The 25,773-nt window shown below is 42.5% G+C and overlaps 1 protein-coding gene across 2 annotated transcripts in view; it reads right to left on the reverse strand.

Moving 5' to 3' along the window:
* The window catches only part of LOC129814156 (receptor-type tyrosine-protein phosphatase N2-like), a 151,678-nt gene that overhangs the window by 102,753 nt on the left and 23,152 nt on the right, over positions 1-25,773 (reverse strand). For both annotated transcript variants that reach the window (XR_008753236.1, XM_055867000.1), the window contains exons 3-12: positions 23,836-23,955; positions 12,034-12,157; positions 11,524-11,668; positions 10,284-10,653; positions 9,857-9,969; positions 9,455-9,644; positions 9,074-9,120; positions 8,223-8,396; positions 6,345-6,565; positions 4,770-4,856 (exon numbers count right to left, since the gene is read on the reverse strand). Coding sequence is in view for 1 of the 2 variants with exons in the window: in XM_055867000.1 (XP_055722975.1) it covers positions 4,770-4,856; positions 6,345-6,565; positions 8,223-8,396; positions 9,074-9,120; positions 9,455-9,644; positions 9,857-9,969; positions 10,284-10,653; positions 11,524-11,668; positions 12,034-12,157; positions 23,836-23,955 (1,591 nt within the window). In the remaining variant the exon portion in view is untranslated. The remainder of the gene's footprint in view (positions 1-4,769; positions 4,857-6,344; positions 6,566-8,222; positions 8,397-9,073; positions 9,121-9,454; positions 9,645-9,856; positions 9,970-10,283; positions 10,654-11,523; positions 11,669-12,033; positions 12,158-23,835; positions 23,956-25,773) is intronic.

Below are 25,773 nucleotides of genomic sequence, written 5' to 3' on the forward strand. Positions count from 1 at the left end.
GTTTCCGCAGGATACCTCTTGAATCTCAATGTGCCTCTGAGTGTTTTACAAACAACAAATGACAAGGAGGGTTTTGGTCTAGGATTAGGTACACATACTTTATGTGTGTCCCTTCACTGACAGTCATAGGGACAATTGCTTATGTACAGAGCTTTGTAAATTTTGTGTGTAATGAAAAGCACTGTACAAATGAAATGTACAGATATTATTTTCCCCCTCACAACGTATTTCCAAAGAGCAAATCTAGGGTGGACACTGGACAAATACTTTTCAGGCTGTAAAAATATATCTTGAGCTGAAAAGTGCTAAAGGTGATGAAGGAGGGCGAACCACCCAGAATAAAACCAGGTTATGGCAACCTATTGAACATAAAATGCGGTACATTTTATTTTTGGCAACCTATTGAACAGAAAGTGTTTTGCTGTACTGTATGTTGAAGTAAAATAATGTATCCAGCCAGGAGGTTAAGGTATCTAGCAATGTGTGGAGGATAACCTCAACCAGCAGCCAGCCTTTCAACCATTCTATGATATTCACCCCCGTAACACTCTAGATGTATAGATTTTTCACATCTATTAACAGTTCGATCTATTAGCAGTTGAAAAGGAACATCACTCACTGTGACTTCATAACACATTGATATGTTTCCTGACCTACGCCAGGGGCGCCATGCAGCCATTTTATTTTAGAGGGGGCATAAAGTACGTGAGGATGGAGGGGAGGTGGTTGGAGAATTTTGCATTTTTCAAACACCTGAAACACATTTTTCCTGCAATTTAGAGACATAATTCTATGTTAAAAAATATGTACATTTCTCTGCATAGGTTATCTAAGCATACCTCTTTACCTGTTCAATTGTCATTTTAACGAGGGTGTCATTCTGACTGTTGTAAATCACACATCTCAATATACTGCACTAACATGCCCAGGATATTACATTCAAATTACAACACAGTACATGGGATCATAGCACACATCATCAACACAGGTACATATCATGGAATCATAATTAATACACAAATATCATGATATGATCATAAGGTGCCAGATTACAGTTAAACCAAGTCTCTTTCCGCATATCTAAGCATATCTTTTGAACTGTCTGTATCCTCCTGACTGGTGGTTCTTTTTTTAAAGAAAATAAATATGCTTCTCTGTATCTCTGCTAATATCTGGGTAAAAGATGGAAAGGAATGTGAGTCTAATTCGGTACATATAGTAATTGCTCGCTTTTCTAAAGTCTAGCAACCTTGCTGCAGGCATGCCAGCTAAGATAGTTAGACAAGCTACTTGATTGACAGCCTGAAAAGGCTTGGTAGCTAGTTATGAGGTTCGGCGGTTGGGAACCTATCTAGCTGGCTAGATCAAGACAACTTCATACAATTGCTAGGTGGCTAGTATTACAGAGAAACAATAAAACATTTTTGCTTTATCAATAGGCTACATAGCTTGATCAACTTCATTTAGAAACATACAGTACCTTCTGCCCTCATCGGCAGCTAATCAAACGCTGCACGTATCACTCTACACTCTCTTTGCTCCGTCATATCTTTGCTGTGTGCTGCACCTTGGAAGGAACCACTTACTAGGGAGAATAGGAACGGGGGTGGGTCCGGTCAGTGTGCACCCGCCGCAAAAGCTGACAGATCTTTTTTGATAAATAATAACGATAAAACGTGGGCTTAAAAATAAAGTTTTGTAATTAATTGAACATCTGAAAAAGAAAAAAAAACAGGCCAAATGTGAGGGGGCATGTGCCCTTGTGTCCCATATGAGCATGACGTCTCTGAACTACGCCAACCGCCACCCAATGAAAGTTTTTCAAAATTCAATACTACAGCAAAAGTAAATCATGTACTTGTGATTTTCAAGCTGAAGCGCATGCTTTCTTCAGCAGAATATTACTTCCATGTAAAAGCGCTCCCTTTAAGTATGTTAGAATATATATATAAAAAGTTGAACTGTCATTGTCCATCAATCTTTTGCTTTGTGATTCTACAGTGAAAATAAATGAGTCTTGTCTAATGCGTCTTCAGTATTCAGTAACACATAGGCTGCATTACAAGCAACCAGCGAAGGTGCATCTCCCCACCTAGTGGTAATACTTTGAAATGAGCAGCATATGAAGTCAGACATTACGTCACCCCCATCAAATTGGAGTCTGACTACAGTCGGTAAGTGTTGCGCAACAACTATTATTCAGAGTGAACTAATGCTACATGATTCTGAAGCAAACCACCCACATTGACACATCAAAACCAACGTCTCTGCTTTCAACCGCCATGTTCAGCCTGACATGATCAATTCAAGACGTTTCTGACAGCGGCGTCTGGATTCTCCTATTCTATATCGTCCTTTCGATCATACAAAATAACACAAAGATAGATGATTGATTCAAGTATATATAACATTTGGCCACAGTGTCTAACATACTGTGTTACTACATATAACGGTAACATTGAATTACCCTGTATGCATATCTATATTTTCCTTCATTATAGTAAACATGATAGACACTAATTTCAAGGTCCTACAGAACCAAGTCATGCTTGCACAAATGAGTCAACATGAAAGGTGAGAGGAGCCATGCTGGCTGGGCTGAATTGAGGGCCCAGTATTTGATTATGTGGAGAGCCATTCTCCCAGGCTCCGAGGTGGGGTGGTGGTCTAGGATCAGCAGCGGTTAGCTGCAAGGAGTGGGACGGCCCAAATAAGCGTGGCGGCTTGGACAAATTGTCCAGGCTGCTCCCCCTGCTGGGCCGACTCGGAGCTCTAACAAAGGGCCCCAGCTCTCTCCCACCCAATCCATCACTCTCCCATACCAAGGCCCTTTCAGTTCCAGAAAGGGACAAAGACAAAAGGTACATTAGCCCAGCCCTGTAAGGCCACCCATGGGCTGAAGGGCTGAATACAGAGCAGTGTATACCTCTCTAGCGCCGTGAGGTGCTTCAGAAACAAGGGCCATTCAGAACCTTATTCACAGTGTCACATGATACGGAATCGGCCAATCCCTACCTGTACCGCCAACAATCAAGCTTAGTAGTTAGAAAAACACAAAGGGGGCCTATCAGCCCATACAATACTCTCTTTCTTATGCCTGTCATCAGCACGTTGCATTGTATTTATGGCGATAAATTGTTCTCGCATACACACTGCTACGGTTATTGAGTATAGCAGTGTATGTTCACTTGATGAATGACTGCATTACAATGACCACAATGTCAGACTTGAACATAAGTAAGGTAGGAGAGAGGCCCATCATAAAGCAGTGTTTACTTGTGGGGTACAGTGCATGACGGTTCAGGAAATGAACTTATGACAGGTTATGGCACCATGTCTTTACAGAATGTCGATAAGATTTCCTCTTTAATATTATTTTAAAAGTCTTTAAATAATGTGCGTAAAATGTGTGTAAGGTCGTTTTTGGTTAGACTATGTGAAGGAGATGCCACTGACTACGCAGACCAGCACAGTGTGTCACTATATACTCTCATTTGGTTGGGGATGGCTTTAAAAGCCTCATTGCATTCTAAGTGTGTGTGTGTGTGTGTATGTGTTTGTGAGTGCCTGTGTTTAAAGTCAGATACCTGCAGTGAAAAACATAACGATTTTGGAGAAAGAGAGGGAGGTTCATGGAGAGTTCAGTCCTGTTCATGATTGCAGCCAGGTAACTGCCAAAATAATGGAAACACTTAAGAAAATGAATGGATACAAAGTATTTTGAAAACAAGTGCTTCCACACAGTTGTGGTTCCTGAGTTTATTAAGCAATTAACATCCCATCATGCTTAGGGTCATGTATAAAAATGCTGGGCAGGCCATGAATTTGGCCAATATTTTAGCTACCATGGTTATGCCCTATAGCATGACAATGCCCCCATCCACAGTGTTTGATTGGTCACCGAATGGTTTGATGAGCATGTAAACGATGTTAACCTTATTCCATGGCTGTCTCAGTCACCAGATCCCAACCCAAATGAACACTTATGGGAGATTCTGGATCATCGCCTGAGACAGTGTTTTCCAACACCATTAACAAAACACCAAATGATGGATTCCTTGTAGAATGGTGTTGCATCCCTCCAATAGAGTTCCAGTCACTTGTAGAATCTATGCAATGTGCATTGAAGCTGTTCTGGTGGCTTGTGGTGGCTCAACGCCTTATTAAGACACTATGTTGGTGTTTCCTTTATTTTGGCAGTTACATGTACTGTATATGGCACCTCATGTCAATAATGTGTACGTGTCAATAATCTTCAACCTCCAGCTCGAATGTTTACAGAATAAGAATAAGACAGTCTCCGGGACATCTTGTGTCTCAGTAAGCCTGCCTTTCTTCGGCTTTTAACCTGTTTGTCAGTTTAATAATTCAAATGTTTGATTTTATATATTTTGTTGTTTAAGCCCCTCAGTTAACGTTTGACTTGACATGGTGCTCATGACACCTAAAGAGCTACTTTTATAGAGTATTATAAACTCTCTCCACACACTACCCTGCATTTCAGTCTGCATTAATCAGTGGATGCATACCTATCTACCTGCTACAAGGAATTACTGTACAACCCATTTTAGATTCTACCCAGCACCGTATAAGATTCCTGAGTAAAATCAAATCTAGTCACGTCTATTTTAAGCATGCAGTCAAAATGAATAGTTACATAAAAAGGTTAAATACATAAAAGTGGTGTAGTCCGTGTGTGTTGTTTCTGTTCTGTTTAGTTGAGTGTGTGAAAAATCTATAAAAATGTTAATCATGAATAAAATACATACGAGAGCTCCAGGAAGTCAGTCATCTGCAGCTTGGCCCGCCGTGCCAGAATCTCCATCAAGTGGAGTCCCTCATCAGTCTGTAGGGCGCTGGGGAGAGAAAAATACAGAGTTGATCAACAGAGTTGTCACCTTAGCCTGTTAAGTGTGGGTGAGAGCTCCGACACATTACATTCCTGTCACATTCAGAGAGGAGAGGGGACACAAGAGGGGCGAGAGGCACGGAGGTCAGGGGGATGGATGGTAGGAGGGGGAGGAGATGGGGGAGGGGGGAAGGGAGTGAAGGCCAAAGACAGGGAGGTGAGAGGGTAAGGGCGAATAAAAGGAGAGAGGGACAAATAGGGAGATGAAGGAGGCAGGGAGACACGGAGGGAGGGTGAGGTATGAGAACTGGGGGAGCAGGTGTTTCCTCTGGCATGATGAATCACCTGTGTGCTCTGCCTGTGTCCCAAATGGCACCCTATTCCCTATATAGTGCACCACCTTTGACCAGAGCCCTGTAGGCAAAAGGGTGCAATTTAGGCAAAAGGGTGTAATTTGAGACACAGCCACTCCCTTAGACTTCAGGCCAGACAGAGAGGTGCAAATGAAATGGTGGCTCAGTTCAGTGCTGGCCACAGCTAATGATGTACCCCACCTGTAAAACACAGTCAGGGTCTCTGATGACCAGGGACTCGGGAAGATATACATTTCAGTGCAAACCTCAGTCCTAGTTAATCACATAACGTAGTGGGAGTATGGAGTTTAAAAGGAGAAACTGTCTTATACAGACATTGAGAAAAGTCCTTGATATTCCATAGCCCCAGCCCAGCCCCCTATTGAGAGTGGAGGCCCTCCAGACCTGATTATGATGGAATAGTGAAGGGATGTGGGCTCCAGTTCCTGGTGGCCTGATGGGCTGTGGGTTCCGTGCCCTGGAGAGGGACTTGACCTGAACACCTTCAGATCATCATCGACTGAATGATATACACACGTGAGATGTTTATTGCACATGCATATGATATACCACACTGGGGTATGGTTTTGATTCATGTAAATAAAATTGTTTTGTCAATTGCCAATACTACATAAATGAATGATTTATTTACGTTCATGCATGAATATGAGTCCAGTACTGAAACAGTGAAAATAATCTAGGGTAATACATTCAGTGAGCGAAACCCTTTTTTTTTTAAAGTCATGGTAAATTACTTTCCCAACAGTGAGTTAAAATGTGGAATGAGAAATTACTCTGACAGGGACACAGTAGGCCTTTGGGTGTCTAGCATCTAAAGCACATTTCTGTTTCCATTTGTAATGGTTTGTTTCAAAGCAACTCCAGCTATGCCTATTCAAGACAGTAAATAAAAATAAAAACAAAATTCATGGTACAAACAGAACTGTACCAATGGACGCAAATGGTTGCTACTGATCTAGCGTACCCAACACAACATGTCGACACCTGTCAATTCACCATAGTTGGCCCTGGCCTAAAAAAGACTCCTTTGTACTATACTAAATGCAATTCCGCACAAACATCGAACCTTGAATGATTAGCTGTGGTTGCCTCATTCATTACTTATGAAAGGTACTACTCACTCTGTGTCAGTGATGACATAGCCGTAGTCATCATCAGTTGTTTTCTTCTTGGCCACAGCAGCTTTGACATCTAGCTGCAGCTCCTGGATGTTGACTTTCTTCTTAAGGGGCTCCTGGTAGACCATCTTGGCAGCAGGAGGCTCCACTGCCTGGATCCAGCCCTCCACCGCAGCCACCTCCTCCACGTCCATTGAGTGGGTCGACTTCTTCTGCACTGCCACCTTGATTATGTGACAAATTAAACCACAATTCAACGACACATGTGGACACAATGCATTTCAAATCATTGAGGATAACACCAAAATGGTTTAACAACATAGTCATTGTGGTTCTACTTACAGTGGCAATAAAAAGTAGGTGAACTCTGGAAATACCTGGATTTCTGCATAAATTGGTCATAACATTAGATCTGATCTTCATCTAAGTCACCACAAGAGACAAACACAGTCTGCTTAATTAAACTAATTACACACAAACTATTGTATCTTTCTTGTCTATATTGAATACATAATTTAAACATTCACAGTGTAGGTTGGAAAAAGTATGTGAACACCTAGGCTAATGACTTATCCAAAAGCTAATTGGAGTCAGGAGTCAGATAACCTGGAGTCCAATCAATGAGATGAGATTGGAGATGTTGGTTAGAGCTGCCCTGCCCTATAAAAAGCACTCACAACATTTTGAGTTTGCTGTTCACAAGAAGCATTGCCTGATGTGAACCATGCCTCAAACAAATGAAATCTAAGAAGACCTAAGATTAAAGAACTGTTGACTTGCCTAAAGCTGGAAAGGGTTACAAAAGTATCTCTAAAAACCTTGATGTTCATCAGTCCACGGTAAGCTGTCCTGCAAAGATGACTGCAAGAGCATAGCGCAGAATGCTCAATGAGGTTAATAAGAATCCTAGAGTGTCAGATAAACACTTATAGAAACCTCTGGAAAACGCTAACATCTCTTTTGATGAGTCTACGATATGTAAAACACTAAACAAGAATGGTGTTCATGGGAGGACACCATGGAAGAAGCCACTGCTGTCCAAAAAAACATTGCTGCACGTCTGAAGCATTCAAAAAGAGCACCTGGATGTTCCACAGCGCTACTGGCAAAATATTCTGTGGACAGATTAAACTAAAGTTGAGTTGTTTAGAAGGAACACACAACACTGGGTGGAGAAAAAAAGGCACAGCACACCAACATCAAAACCTCATCCCAACTGTACAATATGGTGGAGGGAGCATCATGGTTTGGGGCTGCTTTGCTGCGTCAGGCTATCATCGACGTAAAAATGAGATCCCAAGTTTATCAAGACATTTTGCAGGAGAATGTAAGGCTATCTGCCAATTGAAGCTCAACAGATGTTGGTTGATGCAACAGAACAACGACCCAAAACACAGGAGTAAATCAACAACAGAATGGCTTCAACAGAAGAAAATACACCTTCTGGAGAATCCCAGTCAGAGTCCTGACCTCAACCCGATTGAGATGCTGTGGCATGACCTCGAGAGCGGTTCACACCAGACATCCCAAGAATATTGTTGAACTGAAACAGTTTTCTAAAGAGGCATGGTCTAAAATTCCTCCTAACCGTTGTGCAGGTCTGATCCGCAACTACAGAAAACTTTTGGTTGATGTTATTGCTGCCAAAGGAGGGTCAACCAGTTATTAAATCCAAGGGTTCACATACTTTTCCCACCCTGCACTGTGAATGTTTACACGGTGTGTTCAATAAAGATGTGAAAACAAATAATTGTTTGTGTGTTATAGTTTAAGCAGACTGTGTTTGTCTATTGTTGTGACTTAGATGAAGATCAGATCAAATTTTAATGACCAATTTATGCAGAAATTTTCTTGAAACTGTATGTGTAATATGGTCGTCACCTCGGCCTGAGTGGTCTTACTGCGGACATTCTCCAGACCGACACCCCTGCCCTTGCCCAGCCCTGCACCCACACCAGCCTGGCCGGGGGAATCTCCCTGGAGTCTCTGGGCTGGGGACTCACTCTTATCCAGGTACGCCAGAAGCTTTCCAAATAAGCCGGCGGCATCCTGGGGCTGAAATAACACAGAACAATGTCACGGTGATCTAGCTACAGCACAAACAACAAAAGTCACGGTGATCTAGCTACAGCGCAAACAACAAAAGTCACGGTGATCTAGCTACAGCGCAAACAACAAAAGTCACGGTGATCTAGCTACAGCGCAAACAACAAAAGTCACGGTGATCTAGCTACAGCGCAAACAACAAAAGTCACGGTGATCTCAGGAAGCACAGAAATAACAAATACAAATCAATCATAACTACATTATGGCTTTTTTTCATCTTGATTATGAGACATGTTTTGTTACAATCCATGTGTACTGAATTAAGGAACTGTTTTGATAGGGGAGAGGAGGCAATTTGCTTCTCTCATCAAGTTCTAGGGAAGCAGGAAGCAATAGGACAGAAGCCAATAATAACTGTTTGAAAGATAGGTATGCAAACTGACAACATTACAACACTTTCAATCCCTTTTTCAAAACATACTTCTTCTCTATGTTGTGTATACTAACTGGTTTACTGTCTACAGTACATTGCAGATTTATCATCAAAATCCTTTTGAAAATCAGCTCTTCTGGATGATTCATACCCTACACACGGTATAATATCACCATTTATAATGTCAGTATTCCGTTTGACATTTCCACTTTCTTTCAAACCCTTTATCACTTTAAGAATCAAAATGGGGTACCTTGTCATTGGAGCCTGCTGGCTCTCTGTCTCCCTCCATTTGTCGCTCTGTCAGGAAATAACAGAGACTGAGTGTTTACTGACAACAAGAATAATATTAAGCAGAAAGCAAACCAACTCTGCATATCTCAAATAACAGCCACGCAGATATACTCTTCCCTTCGCCCTTTTGGAAGGCGAAGGGAACCTTATGGTTTGTGAATATTTTTAGCTGACACTTTTTTGCCAAAGTCTGACTGCATTTCAAATCAACAGAGCAGCCAATATGAACTAGTCACCCTGAAGTTGGCATGGAAATACAATGAGTATACAAAGGTGTTGGTGAGTTAATACTACAGATGGAGGTCTTCTCCAAGTAACCAGTTCCGTCAGGGTTGTGTACCTTGGACCACAGACTCCTCTAGGAGATTGCCCTCCGGAGCCGTTTTCTCTGTGGCAGATGGAGGGTCACTCTCCTCCTTCTCCCCCTCCTGTTCCCCAGGCCCCTCATTCCCTTCCTCATCCTCCTGCTCCTCTTCCTCCCCCAGGTCTCTTGGTCCTGGTCTGGCCTGAGGCTGTTTTTGATCCACTACCTGCATTCACATTTACATCTTCGTCATTTATCAGACGCTCTTATCCAGAGAAACTACAGACAGTGCATTCAACATCGGTGTCTAGGTAAGACAACCAACCATCACATTAATTCCAAGTAAAATCTTCCTAAAAAGCAAAATCAGTGCTAGTAAGAAAGGTGTGAGGGTTTGTGCAAGAAAGACAAGTGCAAAAACGTTGTTGTTTTTTCTACCTGTTGGGCGTTAGCGATCAGTGTAGACAGCTGGTCCAGGTCTTTTGGACTCATATCGTCCACGTCCACATTGTGTCTGCCCACGTTCTTCAGAAACTTATTGATGAACACCTCTGTGGAGGAGGAAAGAGGAGAGGGGATGAGAGGAGGATGGGAGAGATGAGGAGGAGAGGAAGAGAGGAGAGGCGTAGAGGAGGAGAGGAGAGGAGAGAAGAGGAGGAGAGGAGGAGAGGGGATGAGAGGAGAAGGGAAGAGAAGAGAGGATGAGAGGGAGAAGAGTTCTAACTATGCTAGATGTCAATGCCTTAATTAACAACTAATAACATGCTATACCGTTATTTTCAGCAGATCCATAACTATTGATAGCGATAATTTGTTCACAGAGGAATAATAAGGAAGAACTTGTAGAGTAAAAAGCAGCACATACCATCCACTGGATTGAAGGGGTCTTTTGGACTAGAGGGTTGACTGGCTCCAGCTGTCTTGAGGAGTAAAAGTCTATCCAGGTTGGGTGTTTGGGATTGAGAGTTCTCTTTAGGCCCAGTACTGTCTATACTGTTGCTGTAGGAGAGGCGTAGAAGAGGGGAGGGCAAGGTTGGGACTTTGGGGGCCCCCCCGGTCTGGGGAGGTCCCTGCCCAGACAGGTAGTGCCTGAGGGCAGCCACAAGGAGGTCTCCATTCCCTGCAGAGTGTCTGTCCTGGTAGGGAGGCTGGAAGGACAGTGGGGAAAAATGTCCCTCTCCTTGGGACTTGGGCCGGTAGTAGTCAGAGAAGACGCCAGATTGGTAACGGTCACTCTGCAAGATAATAAAACACATTATTTATGTATTATAACGCATTATATAAAGGTCATTATATAGCATTATACACATTAACTTCATAGAAAGTGTTAGCAAATAGATCAAAGTGTTCATCTTTACTTAGTGCTTCACTTAAATCCCCAGCTAATACACCACCATCAAATGAAACGTTAATTGCTAATATGTTAACAATAAGATGAGAGTATGTAATATCTTCCTAAGAAGCACACTATACGGACGGGTCAACAACACTCTAAGATCCATCCATCTCCCACATACTCATCTCAAACGAAAGCCCCCCCCAATGTGTTCCACCAACCCCATCCTTAATAAATAAAGGGATACTCTCCCCATTCTTGATAAATAAAGGGGTACCCTCCCCAACCCCTCAATGCCTGGACCTCAGCAGGGGTTTGGCCCTCTCATTCAGCTAGGCCATGTTGGTCACCCCCCTGAACAGAAATTACATAGAGCCCATCATGTGGGTGTTACTAATTAAGGAACTGAACTCCTGAACCCACGGTGGGCATTATCTCCCTCATAATAATCCAGCAGGAAACTATCCCTGTGAATGGTCAACCAACAGCCATTCACCAACCCTTCAGAAGGGGATAGATAATGATACAGCTCCCGCAGCGTTAGTTTGTGTGCGTGTATGTGTGATTTGCGTGTGTGTGTGTGTGTGTGTGTGTGTGTGTGTGTGTGTGTGTGTGTACACATGAGTGTGTGTGTACACATGAGTGTGTGTTTATAGAGACGTGCATCTATGGAGAAGTAAAAAAGGATCCAGCTGCTCATCCCAGGCTAAAGCAGGGGCCTGGGGGTCTGGAGGGCAGGGTTCTGAAGTTGGCCAGGGGGGGCCCTTACCTTGCTGGGACTCATGGGGCCAGTGGGGGACGAGGCCTGGGAAAGGAGGCCCAGACGCTGTAGGATGTTCTGAAGGTTTCTACTGAGATCCACATCCACAGGCTTGATCTTTTTGTCTCCTGAGTCCATAGCCTGGGTAGATGGTCTGGACCAGACATGGAGAGTGAGAGGTGTGAGTAAGTGTGAGAGACAGCAATAAATAGATAGAAAAAGGAGAGAGAAGGAGAGACAGATATAAACACATGAACGAACAGACAGACAGACAGACAGACAGACAGACAGACAGACAGACAGACAGACAGACAGACAGACAGACAGTCAGACAGATAACCTGGACTATCCAGAGCTAGAAACTAGATCCGTTCAGACATAAACCAGCTCATCAGTCATCATATTCTAACATGTGCACTCCTAGAGTCTGCCTGCCGCCTGTCTGTCTGCATGCATACGTGTGTGTCCGTGTGTGTATGCACAGGTGTGATGGATGGTGCTGCCTGCCAGAAGAGTGACCTGGATTTGCTGCTGCTATAGACATGGGGGCTGGAGTCCTGTAGGCGTCTGTAGGGGATCTTCCTCAGCTTAGACAGCTCCTTGGACAGGATCTGCTGGGTGGCCTCATCCTCCCAGATCAACCCTGCAACACATCAACAGGAATAACACTCAGAATGTCAGACTAGAAAAAAATGGTTGCACATATACTATCTGTCACGCCTGCTCCCGCTCCCCCTCGAGCGCCAGGCTACCCGTCATCACACGCACCTGTTACCATCATTACGCGCAGCTGTGCTCATTGGACTCACCTGGACTCCCTCACTATGTTGATTACCCCTGCATATATGTCTGCTCCTCTGTGTTGTTCCCTGTAGTAACATTTTGTTGTGTCGTGTTTATGTCCAGACGCTGTCCCTGTTCCGTTACATGTCCGTCTGTATTAAATGGTTCACTCCCTGTACCTGCTTCTCATCTCCTGCGTTGGGCCGTACACTATCAATTGCATTATGTGACAAATCACAAATGGAAACACAGAGAACTGTTTTTAATCCCTGGTGGATTATGTCAAAGGTTACTATGGATGTCTCAAATGGCACCCTATTATCCATAGGGCTCTGGTCAAAAGTAGTGCACTATAAAGGGAATATGGTGCCATTTGGGACACATCCTAGGTCATTCTCATTCTGTAATATGTTCTCTCAGCATGTTAGTAGGTTTATAAGACAAAAGGCTGCATGATGAGCTCCATATGTATTCCCCTCTGCTTCTTAATACTAACATACAGTACAGAACTACAGCACGTTTTGGCAACACAACTGAGGACTGGTGCCAATACCAGATGGGGTGGCGGAACCAAATGTAACCCAGAATATGGCCACGCACACTTGAACAATTCAACAGAGACATTCCACAGATGAGAGGCAGCGTCCATGAAAGATACAAGCATCACTAGACTGCACAGCAAACAGCATCTGCAATGACATCCTTATCTTGGTAATAGAAGGAAGAGCACAGTACACATGTCACTTTGCAGAGTGCACCTTACTGTTAGTGAGCATTTGGCTAGATAGGGTTGGGATGACTTCTATAAATCACATTTCCATGAGAAGGCATGCGTTGTTATGGGTTATCAATCTTTAAAAAAGTTGTAAAAACCATCAAGTAAAACCATCAGTAAAACCATCAATAACATAATAAACGAGAGGATGGATTTAGAAAATATGTAGATATGGGCACATTGGTCTGATAATACATCCATCTCCTCTTTTTTAAATACATAGGTATGCAAATGTGCTTTCATGGCTACCAGATGAGAGAGTCAAACAATGCAGATCTCCCGGTGGTGGGGGCTTCCCATGATGCTATTGAGCGGAGCACAGAAGGTAGAGGCCAGGGTTCTGGAACCCAGCCAGCCTTCTAGATCCACCACAGCCTGATGAGGGAGGAGCAGCGGAACACAACAGAAGACATAGAAGATATGGAACACACGGAACACACGGAACCCACCATACTGCTGTCTGCTGCTACAGCCTGGCCTGCCTGCCACACATCACTAAACTGAGCAGGGCCGGGCTCACTAACACAGGGAGGACTGAGAGCCAGCTTTCACCATCAAACACACATAAAATAGCTGTGCTCAATGATTGCTTTAACGGGGGTCTTGATGGCTGTCTGTGTGAGAGGAGAGCTAAGGCAGGGTTTTCACAGGAACCGACGCTATGTGGCACCGCAGCTTGATTAACTGTAACCCCCACCAAGTCATTCACACACAGCTTAGGTTTTCACAACCACGCAGGCGAAACGGTTCCATAGCAATGGGATATAAAGAAGAGGTCCGCTTGGTTGGGCAGCTGGGGTTAACAGAGAGCAGTGAGAGGGAGGGGGTCAGGGTTTGGGTATTACAAACTATGGGACTAATTTAACAGAAATAGCTTTGCAAAATTCCAGTAACTTTCCACAAATTCCCATGTTTTTCATGTGGGAACAAGCAGGGCATCCAGGGACCTTCCAACTGGGATTTCTGGAAAACCTTAGTGTTAAGTTTAAGGCCCGTAGCTCTGTGCTACATCAGCAGGGTTTGTGTTTTTATGATGAGGAGGAACAAGAGGCAGGTTGGGAGCTTTGAATCTGTGGAGGTGTTTCTGTGTTTCACCCTACCTGCACTCAGAGGGTCAGAGCAGAGGCAGCGGTGGATCTTATGTTGAAAAATCTGAGGCCATTAGGTCCGCGTCCCAAATGGCACCGTATTCCCTACATTTTGCACTACTTTTAAACCCATAGGGCTCTGGTCAAAAGTAGTGCACTACGTAGGGAATAGTGTGTCATTTGGGACTCCGCCTAGGTTTGTGCTGCTCGGCTTATCATGCTGCTCTGCCGCGCTCTGTTCTGGGTTTGAAATGCAGATGCTCCTTGGAGTTTTGTTCCCCTAATGCTTTTTCAGACAGCCAGGGTAAATAACTCAATAGCATATTTCATTTCTGCTGGAGATATTGATAAAACCCTCCAAAAATCACCAGCGCTGTGCACTGTAGAATATCACTCGCCCGTCTAGAGCTGCTTTCTAGAAATGTATGTAGATCTCAGGTCCCACTAGGCACAGACGTCAGTTCAACGTCTAGTTTTGATTTACATTTTGGTTGAGTTTTCAACTAATGTCAATTCAATGTGAAATCAACCAAAAATGATACTACTCCTGTCTGAACAGACAGCAGAAAAATACTTCAAAATACTACACCTGAGAGCATAATTTTTCCACAGAGGATCAATAGCTTGTAAAAAATAGCTGTGGAATAAGTTTTATCACAAGCACTTACAGTCAGGAAGGCCGCAATTTGGGCAGCCATATATATAACTCCATAGAAGGATTTTGGAACCGCTAACACTGGTTAAACTCTTTACACTTGCAATGGCTGCCAGTCCTGACTTGAATGGGAACTGCCATGTATGGATTATATTTCTATTGTTTTTTGCGTCTGTCAGTATATTTTCAAATACAAATCGTGAGAAAAATGTAGGCCTACTGTTTGGAAAGCTAATGCCTACTGCTGAAAAGAGAAGACTGATCTGTCTATAGAAACTAACCATTTTTTCATCATGTAGCCTTTTCGTCTTATAAATATACTAACATGCTGAGAGAACATATTACAGAATGAGAATAACTTAGGATGTGTCCCAAATGGCACCATATTCCCTTTATAGTGCACTACTTTTGACCAGAGCCCTATGGGTAATAGGGTGCCATTTGAGACAGATCCATAGTGACCTTTGACCTAATTCACCAGGGATAAAAACAGTTCTCTGTGTTTCCTTTTGTGATTTGTCACATAATGCAATTGATAGTACATGTGCCACCATTTTTTCTAGTCTGACATTCTGAGTGTTATTCCTGTTGAATTTTTGAGCGATTCTGAGCCAACAGCACTGTTTTTCGAAGTACCTTATCTTGAGATATTGACACGAGCACATCGGCCATCACCGATGAGTAGCCTATGCTTCATCTTTATCATTGGGTGAGTCAGTGTCACTGGAAAGTGTATTATGTAGCCTACTGTAGCCTATACTATATATAGTACATTCGGAAAGTTTTCATACCCCTTAACTTTTTCCACATTTTGTTATGCTACAGCCTTATTCTAAAATTAATTCAATAGTTTTTCCCCTTATCTACACACACAATAGCCCATCATGACAAATCAAAAAACATTTTTTTTTATATTTGCAAATGTATTAAAAACTGAAATATCACATTTACATAAGTATTTACACCCTTTACTCAGTACTTTGTCGAAGTAACTTTTGCAGCGATTACAGCCTCAAGTCGTCTTGGGTATGACGCTACAAGCTTGGCACACCTGTATTTGGGGAGTTTCTCCCATTTTTCTCAAGCTCTGTCAGGTTGGACGGGGAGTGTCGCTGCACAGCTATTTTCAAGTCTCTTCACAGATGTTCGATCAGGTTCAAGTCTGGGCTCTGGCTGGGCCACTCAAGGACATTCAGACACTCCTGTGTTGTCTTGGCTGTATGCTTAGGGTCGTTGTCCTGTTGGAAGGTGAACCTTCACCAGTGTCTGAGGTCCTGAGCGCTCTGGAGTAGGTGTTCATCAAGGATCTCTCTGTACTTTGCTCTGTTCACGCTTGGCATTCAGGCCAAAGAGTTCAATCTTGGTTTCATCAGACCAGAGAATCTTGTTTCTCATGGTCTGAGAGTCCTTCAGGTGCCTTTTAGAAAACTCCAAGCAGGCTGTCATGTGCCTTTTACTGAGGAGTGGCTTTCGTCTGGCCACTCTCCCATAAAGACCTGATTGTTGGACTGCTGCAGAGCTGGTTGTCCTTCTGGAAGGTTCTCCCATCTCCAAAGAGGAACTATGGAGCTCTGTAGGAGTGACCATCGGGTTCTTGGTCACCTCCCTGATCAAGGCCCTTCTCCCCCGATTGCTCAATTTGGCTGGGCAGCCAGCTCTAGGAAGAGTCTTGGTGGTGCCAAACTTCTTCCATTTAAGAATGATGGAGACCACTGTGTTCTTGGGGACATTCAATGCTGCAGAAATGTTTTGGTACCCTTCCCCCAGATCTGTGCCTTGACACAATCCTGTCTCTTGGCTCTACGGACAATTCCTTCGACCTCATGGCCTAGTTTTTGCTCTGACATGCACTGTCAACTGTGGGACCTTATATAGACAGAATATAGACAGAAGTTCAAAAAACCTGTTTTCACTTTGTCATTATTGGGTATTGTGTGTAGATTGATTAGGGATTTTTATTTATTTAATCCATTTTAGAATAAGGCTGTAGCGTAACAAAATGTTGAAAAAGTCAAGGGGTCTGAATACTTTCCGAAGGCACTGTATACTATATGTCAGAGTTTCTGTTGGGAAAATTTTGCCCCGGAAAAGTGACAGGGAAGATTTTAATGTATCAGAATTTTAAGAAATGTAAGCCTATCGGTTCAATATGCGTAATCCATCAGGGTGTCCATCCACGCAGCCAGCGCCATCAACAGACAAGCGATATCGGCCAAATGAAGCACATTTACATGTCTTTAAAAACAGCCTATAACAAATTACAAAAATACTATTCCCCATGTTTTGATGTGTAGCCTATGCAAAACGTTATAGCCTATTGTTTTCTTGATTTTTAATTTCCTAAAACAATAAGTGTCCACCTCATGGTTTAGCTGTCAGAGATTTGAGCACCAAATGCACCAGAGCATGGGCCTATAGGCTTAGGTGTCCACTGTGTGATATTAATATTTAAAAACGGAATATAAAGGAAGAAAAGCTTAGGCCCGAGAGAGAGTGAGAAAGAGATATGCCGGCAGCATGCTACGACACCAACATTAATTTCTTTATACTTGTCAGATTGTAGACCTATAGTAGCCTGATAGGACTATAGCCATACAGAAGTAGGCAACAACAAAATAAAAACGGAATATTTTTTTAAAAGATAAGAAATAGATTGTTAGATTCTAGGAGTAACTCTGGTAGGCCTAAATCATTCTTCCTCACCTCAAGGTCAAATGTCAGAGTCAGTTGGAGCGCCGGTGCGCACTGCCTTCATATCACAGGCCTGCAGTATAATATGCTAATAGCCACACACCACCAAACCTTCACAAAAATGTCCAAACATTATCAGGGTAATAAGTAAGTTAAGCCATTGTTTATAGGGAAAACATGAGCAGGATATTATATCACGGCCAACACAACATTACGGTTGAAACTTAATTTGGACAAAGAAAATGGCTCAACAGAATGAAATGAAACACTTGAGAACTGGTTTAAACCCAATAAATGACAGCAATAGGTTAATGATATTTATTTTACTTATAACGTATCTTAAACTAAATAAGGAGTACACCCTTAGAAATACATATCGAACTTAATTTAACCAACAAAATGTCTAAACAGAATGAAACAAAACACATTTATCATATTTAAAGAACTGGTTTAGATGATCAAATAAGACTACAATAATAACAGTGATATAAAATAACACTAATGGTATGAACAAATTATTATAAATACAAAAAAATTGATAAAGTTCCAAAATTGCACAGTAGCCTGCATTTGGGCATTTGTGTGGCATTAAAAAATATTCTGCTAATGTCTTCTATCATGTAAATCACTTAGAATAGCATGAAATGCATTTATAAAAGGCCTGAAAAAATGTCAGTCCCTACAACAACAAAAAATCCCCATGTGTGGAAATTCTAAACATTTGTCTGCTCAACTCTATGCCACTAGGCAAATTGATTCAACCAACAATCATTATTGTTCAATAGCTCAGTATATGAAACATGATGACTTGATGATTGTGTAATATAGGATTTAACTTCAAAAGTATTGTCTTTCACCATTTCTGTAATTTTTCTCTTTTTACAACATTTCTCCCATTTGTACCCTTTATAATCAACAACAGGTTGCTGTTGGAGGACGGACCATACACAGGCATAAGTCGCCCTCTGGTGGTTATTTATGGTCAGTACAGCACTATATGCCATGCACAGTATGGGGCAAAACGTTCATGGTATTTTAGCCATTGGTGGAAAAAGTACCCAATTGTCATACTTTAGTAAAAGTAAAGATATCTTAATAGAAAATGACTCAAGTAAAAGTGAAAGTCACCCAGTGAAACGCTACTTGAGTAAAAGTATTTGGTTTTAAATATACTAAAGTTTCAAAAGTAAATGTAATTGCAAAAATGTACTTAAGCATCAAATGTAAAAGCAAAAGTATACATCTTTTCAAATTCCCTATATGAAGCAAACCAGGCGGCACCATTTTAAATATTTGTATTTATTTACCAAACACAAAGCATGTGTTTGGTGGGTCAGCCTGATCAGAGGCAGTACAGTAGGGATGACCATCGATGTTTACATTACATTTACATTTAAGTCATTTAGCAGACGCTCTTATCCAGAGCGACTTACAAGTACATACATTCATACTTTTTTGTACTGGCCCCCCGTGGGAATCGAACCCACAACCCTGGCGTTGCAAGCGCCATGCTCTACCAACTGAGCTACACAGGACTACGTTCTCTTGATAAGTGTGAATTAGACAATTTTCCTGTCCTGCTAAACATTCAAAATGTAACAAGTACTTTTGGGTGTCAGGGAAAATGTAAAATGTACATAATTTTCAATAGGAATGTAGTGAGGTAAAAGTAAAACTAGTCAAACATTATAAATAGTAAAGTACAGATACCACAGTATATTTTCTTAAGTACTTTACAACACTGATTTTAGCACATACAGTACTGAAGAACACTGATCTCTATTGCCAGTGTAACTTTATACAATATCTTCGGCATAGCGGTCACTGAATGGATTTTTAGGTTATGCTGAAAGATCTACAAATGTACCTGATAAGATCCACACAATACCCCACACACAGTGGGTCTATGTGAGGGAAAACCCCACAAACAGTAGGTCTATGTGAGGGAAAACCCTGCAAACAGTAGGTCTATGTGAGGGAAAACCCCACAAACAGTAGGTCTATGTGAGGGAAAACCCCACAAACAGTAGGTCTATGTGAGGGAAAACCCTGCAAACAGTAGGTCTATGTGAGGGAAAACCCCGCAAACAGTAGGTCTATGTGAGGGAAAACCCTGCAAACAGTAGGTCTATGTGAGGGAAAACCCCACAACAGTAGGTCTATGTGAGGGAAAACCCTGCAAACAGTAGGTCTATGTGAGGGAAAACCCTGCAAACAGTAGGTCTATGTGAGGGAAAACCCTGCAAACAGTAGGTCTATGTGAGGGAAAACCCTGCAAACAGTAGGTCTATGTGAGGGAAAACCCTGCAAACAGTAGGTCTATGTGAGGGAAAACCCCACAAACAGTAGGTCTATGTGAGGGAAAACCCCACAAACAGTAGGTCTATGTGAGGGAAAACCCTGCAAACAGTAGGTCTATGTGAGGGAAAACCCTGCAAACAGTAGGTCTATGTGAGGGAAAACCCTGCAAACAGTAGGTCTATGTGAGGGAAAACCCTGCAAACAGTAGGTCTATGTGAGGGAAAACCCTGCAAACAGTAGGTCTATGTGAGGGAAAACCCTGCAAACAGTAGGTCTATGTGAGGGAAAACCCTGCAAACAGTAGGTCTATGTGAGGGAAAACCCTGCAAACAGTAGGTCTATGTGAGGGAAAACCCTGCAAACAGTAGGTCTATGTGAGGGAAAACCCTGCAAACAGTAGGTCTATGTGAGGGAAAACCCTGCAAACAGTAGGTCTATGTGAGGGAAAACCCTGCAAACAGTAGGTCTATGTGAGGGAAAACCCCGCAAACAGTAGGTCTATGTGAGGGAAAACCCTGCAAACTGTAGGTCTATGTGAGGGAAAACCCTGCAAACAGTAGGTCTATGTGAGGGAAAACCCCGCAAACAGTAGGTCTATGTGAGGGAAAACCCTGCAAACAGTAGGTCTATGTGAGGGAAAACCCCACAACAGTAGGTCTATGTGAGGGAAAACCCCACAACAGTAGGTCTATGTGAGGGAAAACCTTGCAAACAGTAGGTCTATGTGAGGGAAAACCTTGCAAACAGTAGGTCTATGTGAGGGAAAACCTTGCAAACAGTAGGTCTATGTGAGGGAAAACCTTGCAAACAGTAGGTCTATGTGAGGGAAAACCCCACAAACAGTAGGTCTATGTGAGGGAAAACCCTGCAAACAGTAGGTCTATGTGAGGGAAAACCCTGCAAACAGTAGGTCTATGTGAGGGAAAACCCTGCAAACAGTAGGTCTATGTGAGGGAAAACCCTGCAAACAGTAGATCTATGTGAGGGAAAACCCCGCAAACAGTAGGTCTATATGAGGGAAGGGGAACTAAACAATCAGATTCAACAGGAATATAGGAATATACCATTCTAATTATGCATAGCTGACATTTCCCCAGTAGCAGTAGGCTGGGGCGCTGAGGATGACTCTAAGACAGACAGTGACGGCAGCAGCTGTAGCGTTGGCGTATGGTACGGACCTCTGTGCTGAAGAGATTCACACTAACAATGAGTCAGAAGTACAGTACTAAATAGGGAATAGGGTGCAGTTTGGGGCACATTCACTCTGTATTGGGGCAGCAGGTAGCAGTTAAGAATGTTTGGCCAGTAACCGAAAGTTTGCTGGTTTAAATCCCTGAGCTGACGAGGTGAAATATCCGTCGATGTGCCCTTGAGCAAGGAACTTAACCCTAAGTGCTCCTGTAAGTGGCTCTGGATAAGTGACAAAAACCGCCTCAGCAAACAAGCTGTCATTCCACAGAGACTGGAGACCAGAGGGAATTTAGAGAAAGACACACAGCAATTACCAAATTCATATCTGTTATTAACAGTCAATGGCACCATGTCTTCATACATACAAACACTGTCGTCATACATACAGAGCCGTGTTATCTGAACATACAGTTGATGTCGGAAGTTTACATACACCTTAACCAAATACATTTAAACTCAGTTTTTCACAATTCCTGACATTTAATCCTTGTAAAAATTCCCTATCTTAGGTCAGCTAGGATCACCACTTTATTTTAAGAATGTGAAATGTCAGAATAATAGTAGAGAGAATGATTTATTTCAGCTTGTATTTCTTTCATCACATTCCCAGTGGGTCAGAAGTTTACATACACTCAATTAGTATTTGGTAGCATTGCCTTTAAATTGTTTAACTTGGGTCAAACGTTTCAGGTAGCCTTCCACAAGCTTCCCACAATAAGTTGGGTGAGTTTTGGCCCATGCCTCCTGATAGAGCTGTTGTAACTGAGTCAGGTTTGTAGGCCTCAATGCTTGCAACCACTTTTTCAGTTCTGCCCACAAATGTTCTATAGGATTGAGGTCAGGGCTTTGTGATGACCACTCCAATACCTTGACTTTGTGGTCCTTAAGCCATTTTGCCACACCTTTGGAAGTATGCTTGTTGATATGGAAGACCCATTTGCGACCAAGCTTTAACTTCCTGGCTGATGTCTTGAGATGTTGCTTCAATATATCCACATACTTTTCCTTCCTCATGATGCCATCTATTTTGTGTAGTGCACCAGTCCCTCTTGCAGAAAAGCACCCCCACAACATGATGCTGCCACCCCCCCTGCTTCACGGTTGGGATGTTGTTCTTCGGCATGCAAGCATCCCCCTTTTTCCTCCAAACATAATGATGGTCATTATGGCCAAACAGTTCTATTTTTGTTTCATCAGACCAGAGGACATTTCTCCAAAAAGTACCATCTTTGTCCCCATGTGCAGTTGTAAACAGTAGTCTGGCTTTTTTATGGCGGTTTTGGAGCAGTGGCTTCTTCCTTGCTGAGCGGCCTTTCGGGTTATGTCGATATAGGACTCATTTTACTGTGGATATAGATACTTTTGTACCTGTATACTCCAGCATCTTCACAAGGTTCTTTGCTGTTGTTCTGGGATTGATTTGCAAATTAAGCACCAAAGTATGTTCATCTCTAGGAGACAGAACGTGTCTCCTTCCTGAGCGGTATGACGACTGCGTGGTCCCATGGAGTTTATACTTACATTTACATTTTAGTCATTTAGCAGACGCTCTTATCCAGAGCGACTTACAGTAGAGTGCATACATTTTTATTACATTTTTTACATACTGAGACAAGGATATCCCTACCGGCCAAACCCTCCCTAACCCGGACGACGCTATGCCAATTGTGCGTCGCCCCACGGACCTCCCGGTTGCGGCCGGCTGCGACAGAGCCTGGGAGCGAACCCAGCCCAGCCTGGGCGCGAACCCAGAGACTCTGGTGGCGCAGCTAGCACTGCGATGCAGTGCCCTTGACCACTGCGCCACCCGGGAGTACAGTACTTGCGCACTATTGTTTGAACAGATGAACGTGGTACCTTCAGGTGTTTGGAAATTTCTCCCAAGGATGAAACAGACTTGTGGAGGTCTACAATTTTTTTTCTGAGGTCTTGGCTGATTTCTTTTGATTTCCACATTATGTCAAGCAAAGAGGCACTGAGTTTGAAGGTAGGCCTTGAAATACATCCACAGGTACAATTGACTCAAGCTCCAATTGACTCAAATTATGTCAATTAGCCTATCAGAAGCTTCTAAAGCTATGACATCATTTTCTGGAATTTTCCAAGCTGTTTAAAGGCACAGTCAACTTAGTCTATGTAAACGTCTGACCCACTGGAATTGTGATACAGGAAATTATAAATGAAATAATCTGTAAACAATTGTTGGAAAAACTACTTGTGTCATGCATAAAGTAGATGTCCTAACCGACTTGTCAAAACTATAGTTTGTTAACAAGACACTTGTAGAGTGGTTGAAAAACTTGTTTTAATGACTCCAACCTAAGTGTATGTAAACTTCCGACTTCCACTGTATGAGGAATAGTTCAAGTGTTCTTGTCGTAGCATTTGAAAATGTATGTATTTGTTCATCGATCTTAAAAATTATATATTTATGGTAGTGAAAGAAGTTTAGAAGTGAAAATTGTTATTGTTGAAAAACTGTAAGCCAAGTGTAGTATAAGAAGTGACTGAAGCAAGCATATTAATTATGCGTTACTGACATTTCCCCACCCCGTCTCTGAGGATGCCTCAGGGGGGTTGTGGCAGACAGTGACGGCAGCAGTAGTAAGTGGTATCGCTGGTGTAAAAGTGGAAATTGGAGTTGATGATCCTTGATCAGTATGCCTGACAAGTGTCAAAAACTTCCTACAAATGTGTCGCTTTTGCGAATGAAGTTGTGTTTTATGAGCTCTATCTAGACTTGTTCCACTCTTCGAACCGTCGAAACGGTGCGTCACCTTGGCGTACCCCGCAGCAGAGGCAGTAGTGGTAGCGTTGCTGTACAGTATGTTACGTACCTCTGTGGGAGAGTTTCTGCAGCAGTGTCCTGAAGTGCTGAACCACAGACAGAGATACATCATAGGTGTACACCTCTGTCACCGGAACTGGCGTGGAGTGACACCTCCCGAGCATTCCATCTGGGGAAAGGAGGACAGAGAGTCAGGAACATACTGTATGGTACTAAACTCTGCCATACAGATTCCCCATTCCAGGGACTTCAAACAGGAATAACATTAGAGACCAACAGAAGGACTTTGATACAATTCATTATTATGAGTTTTAAGTATGTATAAAAAAACTGCTATTTTTATGAAGCACCACACTCTCCCTTCAGTACCAACCCAGTGAGCGCAGCTTTTGCCAGAGATTTAGATATTCTTCAATGGGAGCTTATGCTTCTCACTTTAGACATGATGCTATCAGCATGGTGATAAGCACTGGCTCATCAATAGAGAGACGTTATCAATGAAGGCTCTTCTTATCTACATATCAGCGGCCATGAGCACTACGCTGTGTCCAATGGGCTCTGGGGTGACGCACTCTGAGGAGCACATACAGCAGGATTCATATTTTATCTACCCACTATGTAGACAAGAATAGAAAGCCAGCACTTATAAAAGTGTGAATACATCCCACATGGCACCCTATTCCCTTGTGCACTACTTTTGACACAAGCCCTATGGCTGCCATTTTGGGAAGCAACCTTTGCCAATTACTGCACAACAGCATAATGTGAAAGACAGTAGAGTAACATTACATTGCAAAATGTATGAATTCATTATGCTCATTGTTTTTGGTTCACAAATCACTCCCATCGTTGAGTGAGATCCAATTCAAATGATGCCATGCAAACATGTTGGCAATTGTCCATGTTGGTTATGGAAACAGCCCAGCCTTTTTCTTTTTAGAACACCCCCCATTGTAACCACCGCAATCAAACAGACAGGAGGAGGAGCTACATTTATGAGGAAACAGAGTGGCCTGGGACCTAGCTATATGGTGTCCAATCGGTCTCTCTACTGCCTGTAACAACCATTCACTCTCTGTCACCATCTCAGTTTCTATAATGGGAAACATGAGAGATAAGAGACAGTAACCTATGCATTTATCACTTTTACTTTTGCAATGACACATGTTTTTGTATTGTACGTATTGCCAATATTGTGTAATGTATGTTTTTGCTTATGTATGACCAGAAATATGATTGTTATGTTTCTAATCATAAATCAATCTAATCTATATTCCCACAACATGGAGGTATAGTATAATATACCATATCCTATCAAATGCCATTCCGTAAAGCATCAGTTGTATCCGGCTTGTGTCTTTGGATTCTTTCTTTTCATATTGTCCTCTTGCTGTACTGTGGTGAAGTTCAAGGCAACATTTGAATTATTACTCGGAATTATAGCAATGCAGATTTAAGTCCGAAACAGCTTCTTTCTCATCTATCTTGGCCCCTGTACACGGGGCTGTTAATCAGAGCCAGAGCCCCCTTACTTCAACTTGATTTACGGCGTGGATTACAGCAAATGAGAATTTAAAGGCCATTTTCATGGGAGTGGTTTGCATTATGATTGAGGAGATGCTCGCTGGAGTTTAGAAATGCCTTGTTTGATTCTGACTGATGTATTATCCCTGCTTGGAAGTGGCCAGGTGGTCGTGTTCTGCTGTGCTACACTGGTCTGTACAGCTGGAGTAACTCTAAACAACTCCCATATTCAATCAAATCAACAGGAAGCAACTTCCCCAATCCATCTTTATACGATACCACCAACAATATAAATAAAGGTAAACCTATAAATTAATTGGATAAGTGCATAGATTTCTGAATTCTGATTGTCTCATACAAAAAACAAGAAGATACTTCAAGCCTAAATATAACATTTATCCTATAAATTATCTCCTCCGCATTGCACTACACCTCAGCTCTTTCTCCAGTGTGTGACAGTCAG

Source organism: Salvelinus fontinalis, chromosome 17 (assembly GCF_029448725.1).
Source record: "Salvelinus fontinalis isolate EN_2023a chromosome 17, ASM2944872v1, whole genome shotgun sequence".
In the NCBI taxonomy this organism is placed as follows: Eukaryota; Metazoa; Chordata; class Actinopteri; order Salmoniformes; family Salmonidae; genus Salvelinus; species Salvelinus fontinalis.